Consider the following 13523-nt stretch of genomic DNA (forward strand, 5'->3'; position numbering starts at 1 on the left):
TTATCGATCTTCAAAAGCACGACATTTTGTTCTTTTAATAACTACAACAAAGTTGACTTAAAAAATGCTATTACTTTAATATAAAACAATATGTTTACAATAAAAAAAAATGTCAAAAAAATAATTACGACATTTTTTTTCTTTTAATAACTACAACAAAGTTGACTTAAAAAAGAAATCTAAACTGAGTTACACTTAAACAAGTACACGTTGCTGGTTCCACCTATTTGTTAACGCGAGTTGGAATCACGATCTTGATATGTTTCCTACATGTACAGTCAGGAGTTAGTTGACACGATAAAACAAACCTATAAAGTCATTACAGGCATATGAACCATAATAAGCACTATAAACCCAAAAACTTTATCCTAAAGCATTCAAATTTACAAAGAGCACCACAATAAGCACAATAAACCCAAAATTTTGATCCTAAAGCATTCAAATTTACAAAGAGCACCTACACAAAAGTGGAGAGCCATGCCTTTTTACTATTAAAGAAACTAGAGTCGACACATGCTCCACACAATTTGGTTATCATTTAACACCACATACTCATTTGACAGGATTAAAAAAAAAATGCAATAAGTAAATTTAAAAATGTTATATTAAGACTGTAGAAACCCCCTAACCAACTCTTCCAATTATAAAATTAGTCATTATCTTGTTCCTAATGACATCAACCAAAGTAAATTGCCAGTATCATTAGATGTTAGCTAGCAATAACATTCAATTTTTTTTTAACTTCTCCAACAAAGTGGGGTAATTATTGAAGTACAGAGAAGGTTACAACTTCTTCTGCAACTTATAACTGGATGGGTATCACAGAATTTCTGTGAAAAAATTGACCAAGGGCTTGACAATAATGCTTCAATTTATGTCGAAAATTCAAGTTTAACCCTAGTGCAGCCATAAACTCCCAACAAAACACAAATCAAAACCAAAGATAAGCCGTCTGGAAAGAAATATGAACTAAGCAGTACCACTCCAGTATTGATCTGGTGAAAGAGAGTAAATGTACTTACCTGCAACAAAATTTTCATTTGTACTAATACAACAGCTTATGAGGCCTTTTTGTTGCGTCCTGCTTTTGCAATTCGTTTGAAGAATTTAATATCTGTTTTCATTTCCCTACAAAGAGAAACAGAGCTGGTTAATGTCAATCAATGTACCAAACAATGCAGAAAATATAAGCAAAGAAACAGACGGAAGAACCATTTTATTAAAGCAGAAGATACCTTTGGTGCAAGTATACCAATAGATAGAACAGCGGCAGCAGCAATATAATCAAGATGCTACACGCAAGCCAATATACATTTGTCCGTTTCTGTAAATATTGAATTTTAGACCTCCAATTAAATCCTGGTACTTTATAATTTTCTAGGCCCTGTTTTAGACCTCTTAACCAACAAGTTGGGGCTTTAGTCATTGGAATTTTATATTGCTTGGCCTATCGATAGTCGATGCCAGAAAAAACAGATTCAGATTTCTTAGACTAAGGTCAAATCAAAAGCTCAGTGATCCAAAACACCTAAGCCTTTTATTGGGTCTCAAAGTGTATGAAAATGCTCAAACCTTGCCTCCTTTAGAAAAAGGTTTAGGCCCGCCACTGCATGTATGAGCGTTGCAAAACTGGTGCAAGAAAAACTCTGCAAGAAATAACACTATGATGAACACTTCCTAAAATCTGAATATGGTTTCTATAAATGCACAGGGATTAAAAATATCATCATACCATGAAGACGGCTTTCTTTTAAACCTTGACTAACTGGAAAGCAACTATCTGCAAGGCTCTGTGACGAGCATAATTAAGCTGTGAGATAATCTATTATAATAGCAAAAAAGATGAAAAGATTTTAAAGATAAAACACCTGTTTATTATTTGCAGAAAACAACCAATTTTCTTCTAATTGCAAAACACTCATTTCCAGACAAAATAAAATGTAGCAGATTATTTTTCTGTAGAATTCTTTATTGGAAAAATGAGGCCCTTTTATTTTTATTTCAATATGCTTGTCATTAAATTTCAAGTTCAGAAAATGGGATGGAACTAGAATGAAGGGATTAGACCGGTATTATTCAAGTTCCAGGGTAAAGATTACTTCAACCTCCAAAATAAGGCTTTTAAAGTTTTTTTTTCCTCCTGAAAAATACCTACATGGTTCTAGAAACTTAAGGTTATGTCACAATAATCATGCTAAGGGCAAGGTGTGGTCAATTTTTTTTTCTGGTACTATTTAGCTAGTCTTGATGCTAGTTATGGGTGATTTTTGCAAATACCACAAATCATGGGTGTCCTTTACAATACTAAGAAAGATCATATTTTTCCATAGCTCAAAAGAAGTAAATATCACTCTATAATCTGTACAATCTTGATTAAATAAGAACCTCACAAAGGTGTCGATTTCTAGCAGCAGCAGCAGGGTTGCATTTTCCTTTTGTTTTTTTCGACTCAATCACCAGGTCACAGTGCAATGCGCCGCATAAATCAGCCAAACATCTTCCTTGACTCTGATATAATCACATGAAGATGGATTCCATAGTATATTAAAGGAAACAATAAATAAAAAAACCAAAGATTCATTTGTGAAACATAACAGCTAAAAAGAATCTGTTGTCTTTTTCCTCTTAGAAGATTCATTTGTGAAACACCATTCATTAATTTTCCTTTTCCGATGCTTATTGTTTGGTAGTATTAGCATCAAGGGAACTTTACTGTTTATAAAATTCCAAGTAGGTGAAGCCTACTTTCCTCAAAAGAATAAAGAAAAAAAAAATCAAGGGAACCCCTAATGGTACTATTTAAGTGCAAAACAACGTGCAGTCGGTACAAAACATTTGGTAGCTACAGTACTTCACTAAAACACAATATCATTGAAAAGAAAACCATTTACTTACATCACCAATTAGGTTAGAATGCCGATTGTCAAAATGCTTATCTAGAAACTTCTCTGCACGAAAGGTCTTTTTACAAAAACCACACTTCCAGTCATTTATATCAACATGGATCTTGTGCTCGTCTTGTTCGCGAAACATGTCATTTTGTGGATTCAGCCGACATTTTTTTGGCAGTTGGAATTGCTGTTTCTCTACAAAAGGCATCAGATACTGCACCAAGTGTCAGCATTGAGGAATCAGAAAACTGATAAATGGTAGATATTACTGTAAGTAGAACTATCCTACTCATGCCAACAGGGTACATGTTATCTGACGAGCATATATAGGGAGGCACAACTTGGAACTGATTTTGCCCATGGCACATTCTTTCTTAACAAATCACTTTACATTTTTTTGCCAAGTTTTTGTAATTGTTACATCCATGATTCTCTATGCATATAGGGTCACCGGTGTTCATAGTTCCAATACATACATTTATGAGAAGGCTTTCTCTTTTGGGGGAGAATAAAGCCTCCAAGATAAGAATCTTTCTTGATAATATGTTCATCGACTGACATGAACTGGGTTATATATGGTAAAAGTACAAACCAGCCAGTTCTTCTACTCTTGGAAAGGAAATTCATATGGATAAAAGTGTATGGTTCAAGATGTAAAATGTTTTCACCTCTTCAATGACTTTCCATGCTGCTTGACTCCTTTCTCTAGAACAATGTACTTCATGCTTGTGCAAGCTATCTTGCAGAAGAGTTCTATATTTGAAAAAGTTTTCAAAAGCTTCAAACTTTGTTTTTTTACACATTTCTTAGAGTTTTTACATTTAATAATTTATCTATAACGATCATGAAGGAAATAATTTGTACAGGAAGAACCAAGTTTAACTTTATTGGTTACCTAGCTCCAGAATCTTGCTGAAACCCCTAGTCAAAGGATAATTCAAAGTTAGATAATTATACAAAGAAAAGTAAGAAATCACAAATGATCTAAGTGAATTATTTAATCATTGCAACTCATGCAAAATAACAAAATTAAGGAGACCAAGCAATAAGGTTCTTCTTGCAAATTCTTAACCCAAATTCACATAGTACTTGTCCTCAGACCAGTAAGAACTAAACTATTTGAACTTCTTCAGCGATGGGATTAACTGTTGTATAACAAAAACTATAATTAATCAAACAAAACTAAAATTATATTCAATACCTAATATTTACAAGAAGGGCAAGAAGAAACAACGACACAATTCAACTGAATTTGAAAGATCAAATAAAGAACCGAAATTCCCTATTAATTAATTTTTTTCAAGAAAATTCTAACAAAGTTTAAAAATCAAATCAAGCTTACCTGGTTCGCTGCCCGTCCATGGAGAACTAGCGAAAATAATATAACAGCTAAGGAGTAGATCCGTACTACCCCCTCAGCTGCCATTCTCCCTTGTTTCCTCTTTTCTTTTTGTTTTTCTTTTTGTCAGTTCATAGGAGCCGAGGGACGAAAGTAGAACAGTGTGACAGGCCGAGTCGAAGATTAATTATTCTTTCTCCATAAATTCGATCTTTGCGTTTATGCAGTTGTTCAATCTTTCAATTTTTTCCCCAGACTCTTAAGGGCCCGGCCCGGCCCGGCCTACGGAGGAGCTTTATACAACAGGTCAAATAAATCCGACAGTGGACCCACCTTTCAGGTTTTAAATTATTAATTCACATCCGCTCAGGTTACCTTACTCAGTACAATTAAATCGGACGGCTTGAAGCTGGAATTTTTAACTTGGTACGAATCTCAAAGCACAAATAATACTGTCCCCACCCGCCATTCCTAGCAGGCATCGGCTAAAATTAAATCTGCGCCGTCCATTTTAATTGTGGTGAGTCAGTTACCTGGGGGATACGGATCCTTAAATTATAGGGGGATTTCAAATATACCCTCCAGGAACCTTTAAATTGTGATTGTTCCCCAAAAAAATTTATAATATTATTTTTACCCTTTTAAATTTCAAATTTACAAATTTATCTAATTTGTTGACTTTTCGAATATAACTCATTTTAAATTATAAAGTATTATTTTAATTATTTATTGGCAAATAAAAATATATAATATATGTAAGAAAAATATTTTTTCTAATTTATCAGTTTCTTAGGACAAATATTTGTGATGCATACACATTTAAGTATATGTTTGTATGCCTGTGACGAGTAAGAAAAATAATCATTTGTTCTCTAAACCAATTAATCAGAAGATTGCAGGTTTCTCTTCACCTTATTACATTTTTTTAATAAAGAAACAAATAGTATTATATAAATTTAAAATAAGTTTTAATTAAAAAATTAATAAATTAGATAAATTTGTGAATATTTAAATTTTTAAAAGGTAAATATAAGACATACTTGAAAAAAAATATTTTGAGGTATACGACTATACGTGAAAGGTGAAATTCCCCCTAAATTATAGGATCATATCCTTGCAGGTACCCGACTCCACACAGTTGAAACGGACGGCCCAGAATTACTCTTAGCCGGTCCTTGTTTGGGATGACGGAGGATCAGTATTATTTGTGTTTTGAGATTCGTGCCAAGTTAAATAGAACAATTTTGGACCGTCTGATTTCAATTGTACTCAACCTGAGGGGATGTGAATTCAATTATGAGAAATTTGGATATATACCCATCACAACTTCTTTAATTAGATATTTACCCATCCAAAATTGAAAATTAGATATTTACCCATCTAAACATAACATATTTATCAATATACCCATTTTTAACTTTTTTCACTAAAAAATTATAAATTAATATTAATAAAACATTAAGAGACTATTTTACCCTTATCATTCCTTTCATATATCATTTTCTTTTCTAATTTCCTGCATGATATTTCTTCACCCCACGCCCGCCCTCCCTCTCCCCAGCCAACCCTTATCCTCCCATGCAAAGATTATATAATTAATTCAACTTACAAATCTCAAACCAAGAGGGCATTATGGCACCATATGCATTGCGAAATAAATAAAATTCTAAGATGCTAAACTTAAGTATTGAAGTAATATAGAAATTTAAGGATGAAAAAATAGAAGTCCAAGAACTACAACTGCTTCTAATGTCAGAGGAATGGAAGACCCATTAGGTGAGGTTAAACAGAGAGTTAGAGAAGAAGCTTCTGATTGGCTCGTTGGTTGTGCCAGAATCGTCGAGCCCGTGAAGCCAGAGCACGAAGATGGGCCTGGCCCCCGCCATGGGATGGGGATTAGGTGGTTGATCTAACGGCACAGTTAGGACCCAAAGTAAGGCAAGAAGGAAGACGGAGAACCCAGCAGCGAGAAGGAGAGAGAGAGTTTGTGTGTGCAGGAAGGTGCGTATATAGCCTGGAGAGGGTAAAAGGGAAGAGGGAGAAAAGAGCGAGCTTCGTTCGCGACTGGAGAAGGATAAATGGTCAAACTTTACTGAGGGTCTTCGGGCAGGACTAATTAAATCTGAACCGTAAATTTAATCGGACAGTGGCGTTAATGCAGAGGATATGGATTCGGGAGAGGAAGGGTCAAAAGATCAGCGCTCAAAGTCAAGGGTAAAATGGTCTCTTAAATATTTAATTAATATGAATTTATGTTTTCTGGTGAAGAAAATTAAAAATGGGTATATTAATAAATATGTTATGTTTAGATGGGTAAATATCTAATTTTAAATTTTGGATGGGCAAATATCTAATTAAAGAAGTTGTGATGGGTATATATCCAAATTACTCTTCAATTATATGCTGGTACGTGTCGACAAATGCCGCAGTAAATTCATTTTCCTGATTCTCTAAAACCCTCTCTTTGCCCTGCGTAGCGGCGGATCGGGGCACGGTATCCAAAACCTCAGCTCGCGCGCAAGTAACAGCCAGAGCGTGAGAGAGAGTGATAGTTGCGTTAATGGGGAGGAAGACGAAGAAACCGGGAAAGGGCAAGGAGAAGACGGAAAGAAAGACGGCGAAAGGCGAGGAGAAGCGAGCTCGCCGCGACAGCCGTAAAGTCTCCGAGGAAGATGACATCGATGCGATCCTTGTAATCGTCCTTTCGTCTTGTTTCTCTATAAATAGGAGAAAAATATCAATACTTTTTTTTGTGGCAAAGTTCTGAAAACTGAGCTGAAAATTTTGGAAGCAATGGTGCAAGTAACCCATGCTAAAAGGCAAAAGCAATAAATTGCTTAAGTAAATCTCAGTGAAATACATGTGCAAACCATTATCCTTAAACTGTAATTTTCTGTATATTTGTAGAAAAACATTCAAAAGGAAGAGGCTAAGAAGAAGGAAGTGCATATTGAGGAGAATGTTCCTGCTCCTTCCCCCCGATCGAATTGCTCGGTATTTGAAACACAAATTCATTGCATTAGAAAAATATAAAGAAGAGGTGAAGAAATATGTGTGTGTGTGTGTGTGTGTGTGTGTGTGTGTTTGACCGTTTATTTTTCATAATTTTTCTCAGTTGACAGTAAACCCATTAAAGGACACTGAATTGATCTTCTATGGTGGAGAGTTCTACAATGGTAACAAGGTGAGGTTTTGAAATTGCATATCCTTCAGTATCATCATATTTTAGTGCGACTTTTGTAAAATAGACCCCATACTACCCGAAAGTGCAAATAAGCTCCTTCTACAGTACGTGCATAAGAGACACTCTAATTTGTTAAGAAAAGTCTAAGAAAATTCACTGCTATTAGTCTTGGGATGTTGTTGGTGAAATTCTTCAAAATATAATTACGAGTATGTGATAGTGGCAAATTCAATTCTTCAAAAGAGTAATCGCTATATTTTTTAGATTTAGTTATTCAACACTAAACATGTATAACTTCAACCTTTATTTGTGAATGGGCAAATGGCAGACTCCCAGCAAGTGCTTTTTTTTAATTTCTCCAACAGAAGTATTATGCAAATACTAAACCTTTTAATTTGGGAATATTTTTTCTTTTCTGATGTATTTTACAAAAACTTCTTGCAGACTTTTGTTTATGGTGATCTTTACCGATGTGATGTAGAGAAGAATGAATGGAAATTAGTATCTAGCCCTAATAGCCCACCTCCACGTAGTGCTCACCAAGCTATTGCATGGAAAAATAATATCTACATGTTTGGTATACTAACTTCCTCTAATTTGTATGCACTTGGCCATATAAGCAATATATTTAGGCTTATCATTTTGTGTCGCACAGGGGGCGAATTCACCTCTCCAAATCAGGAACGGTTTCATCATTACAAGGTAACATTAACATAGCCTACTTTGTTGACATTCTTCTTTTTCTCATAGTATATGGCCTCTTTCATTTATTTATAATAATGGTCTGTGAATCTTGTTGCAGGATTTTTGGGTGTTTGATCTGAAAACAAATCAATGGGAGCAACTCAATTTGAAAGGATGTCCAAGTGCACGATCTGGACATAGAATGGTAATAATTAATTTGTTTGTAATATTTCTTCTATTTCTTGAATTTCATGTGACAGGTGATGCTCATGCTGTTCCTGTTCCTCAGATCCTGTACAAGCACAAATTGATTGTTTTTGGTGGATTTTATGATACACTAAGGGAAGTAAGGTAGGTTACATTGACTTGTCAAAAAGTCGTCCTTCTGTTGATTAATCTCTCTCTTTTCTTGCACATTAATTGAAACTTATGTAGCTTGTAGTTTTCTGTATATTATATCTTTGTAAACCTGTTGAAAGCTCTTCTGCTTATTTATATTCAAGCATTCAATTAAATTTTAACGTCCCCTAGATGATATGCGGCATTTCTTAGAAAATGGAACATTAATAATTGTACTAGTTAAATCTGGAATTCGACTTGAAGGGTGTGCTATCATTTGCAGGTACTATAATGACCTTCATGTCTTTGATTTGGATCACTACAAGGTAAGCACGTTGCTCAAAATTGATCTTGGGTATGATAAATTTCCTCTGCTAGACCAAGCTATTCACTTTCAGAGTATGATTGTATTTGTGGATATCATATAGTGGGAAGAAATAAAACCTCGACCAGGAGCTCTTTGGCCAAGCCCAAGAAGCGGATTCCAGCTTTTTGTTTTTCAAGATCTAGTAAGTATATGCATTTCGTTTGTCCAGTTGTGGTTCCTGTTCTGTTAATATTTTTTTGACAGAGCAAGTTATATCTTATCTGTGTTTAGTTATATTCGTAAGTTTTTGGTCTGCAAGATGTTTCAACTATGAAATTCCTCTTGGCTGAACCCTTTTAGTTTGCTCTTTTATATATGATTTTCTTTCTTGAAGTTAAATTTGTGATGATTTTTTTTTTTTTACTTCTGTGTTGTAAGATTTACTTTTGCTATAACACTCTGTACTTGTTGCTATAACTCTCTCGTTAATTGTAAGTCATATCCTCATTAAATGGATTATAACATCATTTCCTTTTGTTGCATATGCAGATATACATGTATGGTGGTTATTCCAAAGAAGTTAATGCTGACAAAAAGGGATCGGAGAAAGGCATAGTTCATTCTGACATGTGGTCCCTTGATCCTCGTACATGGGAATGGAATAAGGTTTAGCTTATCCTCTGAATTTTCCCAATTATATTATTACCATGACTACAATACATGGGCTACACCTATCTGATATGTTTATACATCACGCTTGGTATCTTGTAAATATAAACACAAGCTTTTTTATATAAGCAGAATTTTTTCATATTATTGTTTTTTCTTGAGTTAGATAAAGAAGAATGGGATGCCACCTGGGCCCCGTGCAGGATTTTCTATGTGTGTGCACAAAAAAAGAGCTGTTTTATTTGGTGGTGTTGTTGACATGGAAGCTGAAGGTTTGTTCTTTCTTATACGTTATAGGCTTTTCAATAGATACTCGTAATATTTGCTTCTTTAATATTTCTGGGACAAAAATAAATGTTTTGTTTGTTGATAGTTTTGATGTCTTTTATTTTGCAGGTGATGTTTTATTAAGCATGTTTTTGAATGAGTTGTATGGTTTCCAGTTAGATACACAGCGCTGGTATGTCGTATTTGTTCATGTTTCTGTCATTTCTTTTAATAGATTGTATGAGCTCGTAGAAAAAGCTTTGGGCAAGAAAAGAACGATGACAAAAGCTTTGCAAGCATGTGGTGGTATGTTGTTGTTTTCATCTTTTATTAATGCTTACATATTTAAAATATCAGGTATCCTCTGGAGCTACGGAAGGATAAATCATCTAAGGTAAACATACTGGTCATTCCTTCAAATATATCCTGTATACTTTAGGAGTTAATTGTCTTATCTCGTGGCGTGCATTGTTTCCTAGTCAAAAGATCGAAAGAGGAACGAACCATCAAAGAGCATTAAAGAAGATGTAGACATGGCTTCAGCAAATGATGATGAGATTATGGAAGAACTTGAAGAAGAAGAAAAAGAAATAACAGATGTACAAGGCGTGTCAAGTCACATGTCAAAGAACCTTTCCTTCAGTGAATCAAGCTCAGCCAAGGTCGTAGATGTAAGAATCCAGGGGCTACTTAGCGATTCTACTAACCCAGAATCAGAGGTTAGTTTCATAAATTTCTTTTGTTCTAATTATTTTGTTAATTATTTTTCCCTATTTGCATGACACTTAATACCTAACCAGATTACTAAGCTTCAGTTAATCAACAAATAGCTCAATCTTCTTTAGCTTCATGTACTATCTCAACCAGATTCTTAATTAAAAAAATTCATATATGTTCCAAGTCATCATGTATATCTGATTGGCTTGGTTTAGTTCAATTTGAGCTTGAGAGGAAACCTAGGAGGTCAGTATTTCATGAAATAAACTTCTTTTTATCGCTCTAACCAAATGATTTGGTGTTTAAGTATATGAAAAATTTTGAGTGTCAATTTCCAATGCAAGAGATGATGGGTCTTATTTGCATTTACTGTAAAAGACTTGGTATTATTTGCACAACACATGTTCCCTGTCATTTTTCATGCAGCTGGGGAGATGGATACTGATTTTCTAACTTTTTTTGGATTTATTTACAGATAGTTAGGCCGTGTGGCCGGATAAATTCTTGCATTGCGGTTGGTAAAGATAACCTTTACTTGTATGGAGGTACAATGGAGGTTAAAGATAGAGAGATTACACTTGATGATCTCTATTCACTCAACCTTAGTAAGCTTGATGAATGGAAGTGCATCATTCCGGTAAAACATTATGTTTAATATTTTTATTTGTGATAATAATTATTGTAAGGACCTTTTCTGAATCTAATTTGACTACATTATTTACATCATAAAAAATAAAGGTCTTAAGACCCAAGTGCCATCTGATACTTAAATCTAGCTTATAAATTTTCAATTTCAGGCTTCAGAATCTGAGTGGTTAGAGGTATCTGATGAAGACGAGGAAGATGATGAAGACGATGATGATGATGATGATGATGAGGAAGAAGAGGAAGAAGATGAGGATGAGGATGATGAGGATGAAGATGATGACAATAATGACGTCATGATGGAGGTACTGTGATTTTATGACTGTTGGTTCTGTTGCTCTTGCTTTGGTATTTTAGTTTTTCCAATTACACCGCAAAATTTTTATAATATTTGCCCAGAAGTCAATATTTCTCATGTGCGCAACTAATATCCAGCATTTTTTAAGACCTTTGGAAGAAGCAAAACAAATGTTTACTTTATATAAAGGAGATCTATTCAGAGTTCATTGATATACCAATATGGCTTTTCAATTACACTGATATTGGTCCAAGAAATTTAGATGTTGTGTTTTATATTATACCATCAATATGAAAAGAAAGCTGCAGGATCTGTTTGGATCTACTTGGTTGAGTTAACCTAAAAACTTCTGAAGAAATTCAGTTATTGTTTAGGTGCTTTAGCCTTGTGCTTTAATTATTAGTTCTAATTTTTGTTTTAATAATATGAGCAGAAGAATTGGTTGATTAATTGAAAGAAAGAAGATAATATTTTTGGTGAGTCAACCAAGTCAGCAGAACGTAGGGATCTAGCTATAATTGATACAAATAGATTAATTGAACACACATCTATTTTAATATCAATTGCAAAAATGCTCCTAATAATTTATTACAATATGCAAAATCTTAATTTGACAGACTGATGACAAGAAGGCATTGGATATGGCCAGTGCTGTTTCTCTGCTGAAGGGTGAGAAGAAAAAATTGCGGAGAAAAGAGAAGCGTGCAAGAATTGAACAGATTAGGATCACCCTTGGCCTTTCAGATTCACAAAGAACACCTATGGTAATTTTTATTATTTCCTCAATGATTTATTCTAATATTTTGTACAAAGTTAGCTCAGAATTATGGCATCATTATTAAGCAAACATGCATGTTGCGGTAACTAGTTTAAAACTTTAAATTCATTATTCTACTATACTATGATTTTGTGTCAGAGTTGGTGTACCAGTAGAGCACTACTGTCAAATTCTTAATACATCATGTGTTTTGAATTATGATGCTTGTTTTACTGAATTGTATCTACTTTTTCTATCCTTATCTTTTACTGTTTCTATGTTGAAGCCTGGGGAGACTTTGAGAGACTTTTACAAGAGAACAAACATGTATTGGCAGATGGCTGCACATGAGCATACTCAGCATACTGGAAAGGTTTGAAACTTCTTTCCATTTATAGACAGAATCTCTTGAATCCTTTTGTTCAACTTCAATATATATATATAATTATATATACATGTCCAAATGCATGTTTTTTAAAAAAAAAAAATCTTTAAAAGAGCAGATTGATGATTAATTTATGGTAAAATTGGTACTTTACAACCTCAGGTTGCTTCATTTGCTGAAATTTTGTCGTATTTGGTTTAATTGGTCAGGAGTTGAGAAAAGATGGCTTTGATCTTGCTGAGGCTCGATACAAGGAGCTGAAACCCATACTCGACGAGGTATGTTTGACAGTTTGAGCATACGTCTGAAATATAACTTGTATTGAATTTGTTCTTACTGTATCTTGTTTCGCCATGTGCATTGCAGTTGGCTGTACTTGAAACAGAGCAAAAAGCAGAAGAGGAGGCAGGTGCAGAAACAAGTTATAAAATGAAAGATATTCGAAAGACCAAGCAGAAAAAACCAGGGAGGTAGCCTATTATTACTCTTTTGTTTTTCTCGCTTCTGTTCTTCCATTCTGTGGTCTTTTCATATGTACTGTAATTCTTATTGTTTTATTTTTTAAAATTATATTATTCTGAACTAACAGTATGTAAGATGTGGTATTTTTTTAGATGCCCTAATATCAATCTTCGTGATTGCTATGGATAAAAAAATTTACAAATCAGATCTCGTCGCCTGATTGTAAAGGGTAATTACTTTTTTGTTATAGAGAATAATGCTAAATTTATCACTGCTATAAAGGGTAATCACTTGAGTAATAGTTTGATTTGGGATGCTATGAGCTCGTACTTGATGTTTGCAAACATGTATTCAACTTTAATAGTCATTAAAATAACACGTACCCCAAATATAGCTGAATAGTTGTAATTATGATATAAACGTTATTCGAAAAGATGCAAGTATAATGAGCAGCTTTATTTTCACACTAATAATTGTTGTTATATCAGTGTTGTAAATAACAGTATGCCCTGGTTGAACTGGAAGGGTTGTTGAACTAGAAGGGTACTGTCAATGTCAAGTGATTAATTGAGAATAATT

The 13523-nt window shown here is 34.1% G+C and overlaps 2 protein-coding genes across 3 annotated transcripts; one reads left to right on the plus strand and one right to left on the minus strand.

Moving 5' to 3' along the window:
- Positions 1-60: 60 nt before the first annotated feature.
- Positions 61-4467, minus strand: LOC144565975 (C2H2-like zinc finger protein). 2 transcript variants are annotated; one of them, XM_078315828.1, is made up of 10 exons: positions 4234-4467; positions 3787-3812; positions 3560-3644; positions 2896-3105; positions 2386-2508; positions 1733-1790; positions 1573-1646; positions 1236-1324; positions 1023-1128; positions 61-266 (listed from the first exon to the last, which is right to left on the minus strand). In XM_078315828.1, exons 1-9 carry the CDS (start codon positions 4315-4317, stop codon positions 1059-1061), a joined length of 819 nt encoding a protein of 272 aa, XP_078171954.1. In that variant the 5' UTR covers positions 4318-4467; the 3' UTR covers positions 61-266; positions 1023-1058. The 2 variants fall into 2 exon arrangements, with proteins under 2 accessions (XP_078171954.1, XP_078171955.1); XM_078315829.1 differs by having other exon boundaries at positions 61-267; positions 1035-1128; positions 4234-4464.
- Positions 4468-6654: 2187 nt separating this feature from the next.
- Positions 6655-13149, plus strand: LOC144566168 (Galactose oxidase/kelch repeat superfamily protein). Its single transcript, XM_078316078.1, has 20 exons — positions 6655-6922; positions 7138-7224; positions 7346-7414; positions 7859-7991; positions 8070-8116; positions 8217-8303; positions 8388-8449; positions 8721-8763; positions 8866-8946; positions 9294-9410; positions 9580-9685; positions 9810-9873; positions 10038-10074; positions 10160-10399; positions 10873-11034; positions 11195-11347; positions 11958-12104; positions 12384-12470; positions 12692-12760; positions 12849-13149. Exons 1-20 carry the CDS (start codon positions 6791-6793, stop codon positions 12954-12956), a joined length of 2031 nt encoding a protein of 676 aa, XP_078172204.1. The 5' UTR covers positions 6655-6790; the 3' UTR covers positions 12957-13149.
- The last annotated feature ends 374 nt before the right edge of the window (positions 13150-13523 follow it).

This window comes from Carex rostrata, chromosome 15 (assembly GCF_964058835.1).
Source record: "Carex rostrata chromosome 15, lpCarRost1.2, whole genome shotgun sequence".
Lineage (NCBI taxonomy): Eukaryota > Viridiplantae > Streptophyta > Magnoliopsida > Poales > Cyperaceae > Carex > Carex rostrata.

Bases quoted from the DNA above. Each gene is read 5' to 3' on its own strand.
- LOC144566168 (XM_078316078.1), top strand. From the start codon at position 6,791: ATGGGGAGGAAGACGAAGAAACCGGGAAAGGGCAAGGAGAAGACGGAA. The intron at 8,764-8,865 runs GTAAGCACGTTG...GATATCATATAG, and splicing joins TTGATTTGGATCACTACAAG to TGGGAAGAAATAAAACCTCG. The intron at 9,686-9,809 runs GTTTGTTCTTTC...TTTATTTTGCAG, and splicing joins TGTTGACATGGAAGCTGAAG to GTGATGTTTTATTAAGCATG.
- LOC144565975 (XM_078315828.1), bottom strand. From the start codon at position 4,317: ATGGCAGCTGAGGGGGTAGTACGGATCTACTCCTTAGCTGTTATATTA. The intron at 2,509-2,895 runs GTAAGTAAATGG...TGATTATATCAG, and splicing joins ATTCTAACCTAATTGGTGAT to AGTCAAGGAAGATGTTTGGC. The intron at 1,647-1,732 runs GTATGATGATAT...TATTTCTTGCAG, and splicing joins AAAAGAAAGCCGTCTTCATG to AGTTTTTCTTGCACCAGTTT.